Here is a 7,272-nt window from a genome sequence, read left to right on the forward strand (position 1 = left end):
TGCCAGGTGGGGCGCAGGAAGGGGGCGCAGGAGGCTTGTTGGAGACCAACAAGAAAGTTGCCCAATGTGTGTGTGTGTGTGTGTGTGTGTGTGTGTGTGTGCACAGTGCCCTGGGCCAGAAAGGGTAGCAGGACAGGTGTGGAGGCGAGGCCAGGCAGGGGCCAGGGCTCAGGGAGAGGAGCTGAACTCCAGAGGGGCTGCCCTGGGTGGGGGCCCAACATGCTGGGAAGTCAGAGCTGGTCTGGCTGGTTTGTTCCCTGCCCGGCCTGTGGAGTGGTGTGGGGGAGCCCTCATGCCGCCCAGGTGTCCACCTCCCCGGAACCTCAAGGAGTGCCTTCCGGGGCTGACTTTGGGGTGGTGGCAGGGATGCTGCTGTTCGGTGCCTGCTGTTTATGACTTTGGAAACTGAAGAAACAGTATAACACTGAAGATGAGCAATTAAATGAAACAAAAATAAGACTACTGGTACACTTCTAATTTTTTTTTAAAGAAAATGCAAAGTTTTAAAGAAACACCAAACAGAGCAACTTCCATCTTCTGTCTCTTGTGGTCTGCTGGCTCCCATCTGGGCTCTGAAGGCTGGGTGGTGGATGGGATGGCCACACCCACACCCACACACAGGGCTGCACCTGCTGCGCCCACGCTGATCCACACTGGGTGGGTGACTGTGGCCTCAAGCCCAGACTCGGTGCAGCCACAGGTGGGCCCAGCACGGACACGGTTGCTCTCTGGGTCTAGTCTAGAAACTGGGTCCCTGTTAAGACTTTGGGGCACCTCAGAGGTGGTGACCACATGTGTGACAGGTGGGTATGGGGTCTGGAAGACCTGGCACACAAGGTGGGTTTGAAGGGTCAGAGGAGTTTGGTTACCCACCAGCTGGGCCTCCGGGTAAGGAGGAACCATTTTACCCTAGCACCTGCTAGGAGGCTGGCTGTGGAGGCTGGCTTACTGCCTGCTTCGCTTGGGCTTCCTGGGTGGACAGTTGTGCCTAGTAGGGGGCGGGGAGGAAGGGGCTTCAGGTTCCCCTGATCAGGCCACTAGCAATACCCAGGTTCAGGTGGGCTGACCAGGAATGGCCAGCCAAGGGCCCACCCAGAATATCCAGCACCCAGAACAGGCAGCAAAGTGGGTGGGATTGCAGCAAGGGAGGCCGAGAAGAACGGGACTGAGCTGCCATCTTCTACTGAAATATTAGATTTTTAATTTCCACAGTATGCAGTTTGCGTCCAAGGTGATTCCTGCTGCATGGACTGAGTAAAGAGGTGCAGACAGGGCTGGAAAGTGGAGCTGTGGCTGAGGCACTCTGCTGTCACCTGCTGGCGAGAACCTGGAGGACTTGGGGACAAGGCATGGTTGCTAGGTGCTCCAAGCTATAGCATGGGGAGGAGGTGTGGCCAGGGCCCAGGCTCTTCAGGCTGTGCCTGGCACTTGAAGGCAGATACCCCAGGCAGCAGCAGCAGCAGCAGCAGCAGGGTTGGCGGGGGCCAGCTTGGTGGAGGGACCCAGGGCCCAGTGCATGGTTGAGGTCATGCTGGACCATCTGGGCCCACACAGATGGCCTTCTCCAGCTCATCCACCACCTGGATGTGTTCCAACATGGCACTGTAGTGGGTGCGCTCGAACATGCTGCTTCCACGCATGTGCGCCAGGAAGTCTGGGGTTCCCGGGCAGATGACATTGTTGGCCAACAGCACCATCCCCTTCTGCAACAGGCCACACTGCTGCAGGGGACAGAGACAGATGGCCCTTGGGGCAGGGTAGGGTCAGGCATGCCCACATGGGAACCCCAGGTGGAGTTCATGGTTCTTGGCTTCAGCCAGTTCCAGCCTTGGCTATTGGGGTTCATTTGAGGAGTGAACCATAGGATGGAAGGTTTTTTTCCTGTCTCCCTCTTTTTGTATCCTGCTTTCTAAATAGTAAAGCAGGAAGTTAAGAACTAGGGGCTGGTGTTGGAGCATAGCATGGGAAGCCTCTGCCTGGGATGCTGCCACCCCACTTGGGCACTGGCTGCTCCACTTCTGATCAGACTGCCTGCAAATGATCCTGGGAAAGCAGTGGAGGATGGTTCAAGAACTAGGGCACCTGCAGCCACGTGGGACACCTGGGTGGTGTTCCAGTCATGGCTGGCCTCACCCTCCAGCAGCAGTGTGTCTGGCAGGTAGCACTCCTTCCAGTGGTCCAGGAACGCCATGTTCAGGGCTTCCACATCATGCTGCTGCTTCAGCTGAGGGAGGAGGTCCTGGGATGCCCCAGCAGCATGGTGACCTGTAACAGTGACTGTTGACACGTCCTAGGGCAACAAACGGGCACAGCTGCAGCCCTTTCTTCCCTGGGAACCAGCTGGGCATGGCTGCAGCCCTTTCTTCCCTGGGTACCAGCTGGGCATGGCTGCAGCCCATCCTCCCCACCAAAGCTCCAGTCCAGTCTCCCCACTCCCCTAATCTTGGGAAGGGACCATAAATCGAAGCCCACATTGGCCACGTGGGTCAGAGAAACTGCACCTTGTCCTGTAGTCCGGCAAAGTCCAGCATCTGCTGGGTGATGGCAGCAAATTCGGGGTTGATCTCCACGGTGAACAGCTGCCTACCTGGGGGCAGCAGGTGGGCCATGCGCATGACCGAGTAGCCACAGAAACCCCGAGCTCCAGCAGCAGACAGGGGCGATACTCCCACATCACCGCATCCACAATCTCTCCTGCAAGGGGCAGAGGCAGCAGAGGGTGGCTTGAGGGCATTGGGGGGTGGCAGGTGCCTGACCCAGTTCCCTCTCTCTCCAGTGGGATCTGCTGCCTACATCCCCAACTCCCACCTCACAGACCCCTGCTTCCACTGTGCACCTTATCCCTGTGTCCTACCATAGTGTCTCCCCGGCACTGGAAGCTACATATGGTGCCCCTCACTGGGGTGTGGGATGACCAGCAGGGGTGTCCCCGTCACCACACCCAGGGGCTGCAGCTAAGATGCCTGTGTCCACCCTGGAGCTCAAAGCCAACAGGAGAACCAGGGAGAACCTGCCAGGCTGGTCCCATGACTCATGTCCAGAGATCAGAAGGAGCAGCACACACCACTCATACCCACCTGGTGCAGGAGCTCCTGAACCCAGGGTGCTGAGGAGTCCCGAAGACTGATGTTGGTGGACACCACGGTGGCCCGTGTTTCCCCTGGGCAGACTTTATCCATGTGGACAGTGGTCTGGGTGCAGGCTGGGGCACAGGAGGCCGATCTGCTGGCTGCACAATCTCTGTCCAGGGGGCGGGCTCTGGACCTGCGGCTGGGCCCATGGAGCTCCAGTCCATTCCCTCGCCCTGGCCTGGGTGCAGCCACAATCCCAGAGACAAGGTGACAACAGGTTCCCCCAGCCCTAGCCTGAGAACCCCAGCCCTCCCCAGTGACCATGTCCGTGCCCTCTGTCTGCCAAGACTCTCACAATCATGGTTGGCTCCTGCGAGCAGAAGGCGTCCATGGCCTGCAGCACGCTCTGCGGGTCCTCGCGCTGAGCCTGGATCCTGGAGCAGGATGCGGATCTCCTTGCTGTCCCCCATGCTCTTGGAAGCAGCTGCAGATGCAGACAGACAGCAAGGCTGCGGCACACTGGGCTGTGGTGACCTGCGACCTTCCAGGCCGGAAGCCTGCCCCGGCTCGGTTCCCTGGGCCTCCCCACGGGGAAAGGCGTGGAAGCCGGCTCTCCCCTGCACGGGCCCGACTGCGGAGCTGAGGAAGGACCCGGCCGAGGGCAGCGCGCCCCGTGCCAAGGCCGGAGCCCCGCCTGGACCTCTGGACGCGGCGCCTGTGGCCGCGGGGACTCGGAATGAGCTTCTACCCGTCCTTCCCGCCCCGCCGCCTCCACGCGCCCTGCGGGGACTTTGCACAGATGGGAAGGAGTTTGTTTTGGCGTGAGTCGGTTTATCAGAATGAGCGTTCCTGGTAAACTTCCCGTGTGGATTTGCAGGAAACTCAGGCAAATCAGTGTCTCTAAATGCGGTTTCCTGCAGAGTCGTCCCCGCCCCAGGCCCGCCATGGCCAAGCCAGGCTCGGCCCACTTGCCTGGACGGCACAGGTGTGGCAGGCATTTCTCTCTCCCATCCCCATGGCGAGGTCCCGCGAGGGGCGAGGGTCTGCCCAGCTGTGGTGTCCCAGGGTGGGCTGAGCCCAGCAGGGTGCAGTTCCCAAGGCTGAGTCCCTGAGGGTGGCAGGGGAGAGGCTTGTAAGCAGAGCCAGGCCTCTGCCGGCCAGAAGCCCAGCACCTTACACCTCAGATCCACCAGCCACAATCAGCCCCTTAGCTTCCTGAAGTGCCCAGGGCCACAGGGTACAGAACAGAGTGGGAGAGGGGGCGGAGCTGCACCAGGCATGTACTGGCTGTGCATCCTGGACATGGCCCAAGCTCCCACCGCAGACCCACCTGGGCCAGGCCACCACTTCCCTACCCCAGGCAGGGAAGGCTGGGGCACCTGATCCCTACTCTATACCAGTCCCACCTCCTGTGACCAAGGCTACTGTCCCATGGTGGCCAGCATGGCGGCCCCACAACCTGGATGGGGGACCATAGCCAGTCCCTCCTCACCTGAATTTCCAGGTTGAGGGACAGGCAATGCCCAGGTCAGGCTCAGAGGTGGGGATGTTTTTGCTCCACAAGGTTGAATGGCTCTCAGTGGTACATTTGAGGATGGTTACAATGCGAAAGGATAAATTTTGTGCATTTTACAATTCTTTAAAATGCAGTAGAATAAAATAATTAAAACAAACAAACAAAACAGAAACCATTTTGCTGGACCTCCCAGTTCCAACAAGCATAAGGATAAGGGACACACAGTTTCCCATGAGCCCTCGGGGCCCGGGCAAACAAAGGCTCCCCCCCAGGACTCTGGAACTCGGGTCATTTCTGGTTGGCCAATGAGCTCGATGGGGGAGTGTGCCCCTTGGGGACAGGACACCTGTCCACGGTAGCTCCTCCTTGCTATGGGCCCTCCCGCAGTGTGGGCACAGAGCGGTCAGCAGGAGCCCAGCAGGTTCATGACCCTGGGTGGGGCAGGCCCTTGGTCAGCTGCCATCCCCTGGATCGTGGAGAGAAAGTTGAGTCTGGGTCAGCTTCCTCTTCCGGAAGCAAAGCAGGTGGATTGAGCTGCTCCTGTGCCCAGTGGGGCTGGGTATGGCCCTGTGTCCACTGTCCCAGGCATGTGCCAGGAGGAAAGGCATGGATGCTGGATCACTGGGCGGGCAGCTGACCCCGTGGGGCTAGTAGGTGCCACCAGCCAGGCCACAGGAGGAGCGGGACTGAGCAGGGCTCTTGTGGTGCCCAGGATCAGCTGGGCTACCCCACGGGCAAGGGGGAAGCCAACCAAGGGTCTACCTGCAGCAACCACCCCCCATCACAGGCAGCCAGGCAGGGGCAGGTTTGCAGCATGTGAGGGCTCAGAGATCAGGAATGGACCGAGCTGCCACCCTCTATTGAAATGTTAGATCTTTAATTTCCCTGGTATGCAGTTGTGTCCAAGGTGGTTACAGCTGCACAGTCAAGGGATTAGAATTCATTCTGTCAGAAGGGCAGGGGCTGGGCTGGGAAGTGGAGCTGTGGCTGAGGCACTCTGCTGCCACCTGCTGGCAGGCACCTGAAGGACAGCTTGAGGACGAGCCAGGCCATTTGCAGGTGCAGCTCCTGAGCCTGCCAGGCCTGTGTCTCACGAGCCCAGAGTCCAGATGGGACCACCACTGGCTAGGCCAAGGCATCATCCTGCTGGCATCCCTTTGTTCACTGCACGACTGCTCTGGATCACAGCATAGTGTGGCAGGTGTGGCCAGGGCCCAGGATTTTCAGGCACTAAGTATGCCTGGCACTTGAAGGCAGATACCCAGGTAGCAGCAACAGAAGCGGGGTTGGCAGGGACCAACTTGGCAGATAGACCCAGAGCAGGGTGCATGGTTGAGGTCACACCTGAGCCCACATAGATGGCCTTCTCCAGCCCATCCACCACCAACATGTACTCCAGGAATGAGCTGTAGTGGGTGTATTTGAAGCTGCTGCTTCCATGCACGTGTGCCAGGAAGTATGGGCTCCCTGATAAGATGACATTGTCAGCCAGCAGCACAGTCCCCTTCCGCAACTGGCCACACCACTGTGGGGGACAGAGAGATGGTCCCTGGGGTGTGGGGGGGGCAGTCAGGGATTCCCTGCTAACCTGCCCCAGACCAGAAGTACTACTCTCACCTTCCCTCACCCCCTGCCAGGGTTTGGGCCTGAGGACAAGAGCTTTCTGCCCCACAGGCTCCTGGTTCCTTGCCCAGCCATGCACACAGCAGGTGCTCAATAAGCGCTGGCTGGATGAGAGCCAGGGTCAGCCTCAGGTGTGTGGGTTGGGTGGCGAGGTGGGATGCACAGCGGGGCAGCCCAGGGAATGTGGAAGGGAATTTGGGAGTGTGGAAGTTTCCCTGACACAGCCATCAGAAAGAAGCTGTGTTGAAAATAAAGCTGTCTTGGGTGGGCATTTGGCATACCAGTAGAGACTCATGTGTCCCATGTGGGAGTATCTGGGCTCAATGTGCACCCATGTGGCTTCTGACCCCCAGCCACCGGCTAAGGTACACCTTGGGAGGCAGCAGGTGGTGCAGCCACCTGTTGGGTGCCTGCCACCCACTTGGGAGCCCTGGATCTGCCAGCCTGGCTCCAGCCCTCACAGGCACGTAGGGAATGCACCAGTGGATTGCACCCAGCCAGCTCTCTCTGCCTTTGGAACAAATTTATTTATTTTCAAAAGATTTATTTATAGTTACAGAGAGAAGGAGAGAAAGAGAGATCCTCCCTCTGTTGGTTTATGCCCCAAATTGCTACACCAGTCAGAGCTGGGCTGGTCTAAAGTTGGGACCCAGGAGTTTGGTCTGGGTCTCCCATGTGGGTACAGGGTCCTAAGGTGTTGCTTTCCCAGGCCACAAGCAGGGAACTGGTTGAGAAGTGGAGCAGCTGGGATGTGAGCTGGGGCCTAGATGGGATGCCTGTGCCACAGGCAGAGGAATAGCTTGCTATGCCACTGCACCAGCCGTGAAACAGATTTGTTGTTGCTGTTTCTATAAAGCAATCTCAACTCCAAAGCAGAATCAAACAAGCAACCCTGGGCATCTCTGATCTCAGGCAGGAGTGGTCCCTAGTGATGATCCTGGCATTAGTCCGTGCTAGCCAGGCCCTAAGGTGAGGGAGTTCCCGGAGACTCCTGCTTGCCAGTGGGAGAAAATGCAGGGGTCCCTGAGCAATTGTGCAAAATACACATTCCTGGGCAGTCAG

At 58.7% G+C, this 7,272-nt stretch overlaps 1 protein-coding gene across 1 annotated transcript; it reads right to left on the minus strand.

Moving 5' to 3' along the window:
- Nucleotides 1-1,526: 1,526 nt before the first annotated feature.
- LOC121155650 (catechol O-methyltransferase-like) lies at nt 1,527-2,615 on the minus strand. Its single transcript, XM_040979093.1, has 3 exons — nt 2,502-2,615; nt 2,102-2,290; nt 1,527-1,721 (listed from the first exon to the last, which is right to left on the minus strand). Exons 1-3 carry the CDS (start codon nt 2,613-2,615, stop codon nt 1,527-1,529), a joined length of 498 nt encoding a protein of 165 aa, XP_040835027.1.
- Between the last annotated feature and the right edge of the window lie 4,657 nt (nt 2,616-7,272).

This window comes from Ochotona curzoniae, unplaced genomic scaffold (genome assembly GCF_017591425.1).
Source record: "Ochotona curzoniae isolate NIBS_2020 unplaced genomic scaffold, NIBS_Ocur_1.0 contig_297, whole genome shotgun sequence".
In the NCBI taxonomy this organism is placed as follows: Eukaryota; Metazoa; Chordata; class Mammalia; order Lagomorpha; family Ochotonidae; genus Ochotona; species Ochotona curzoniae.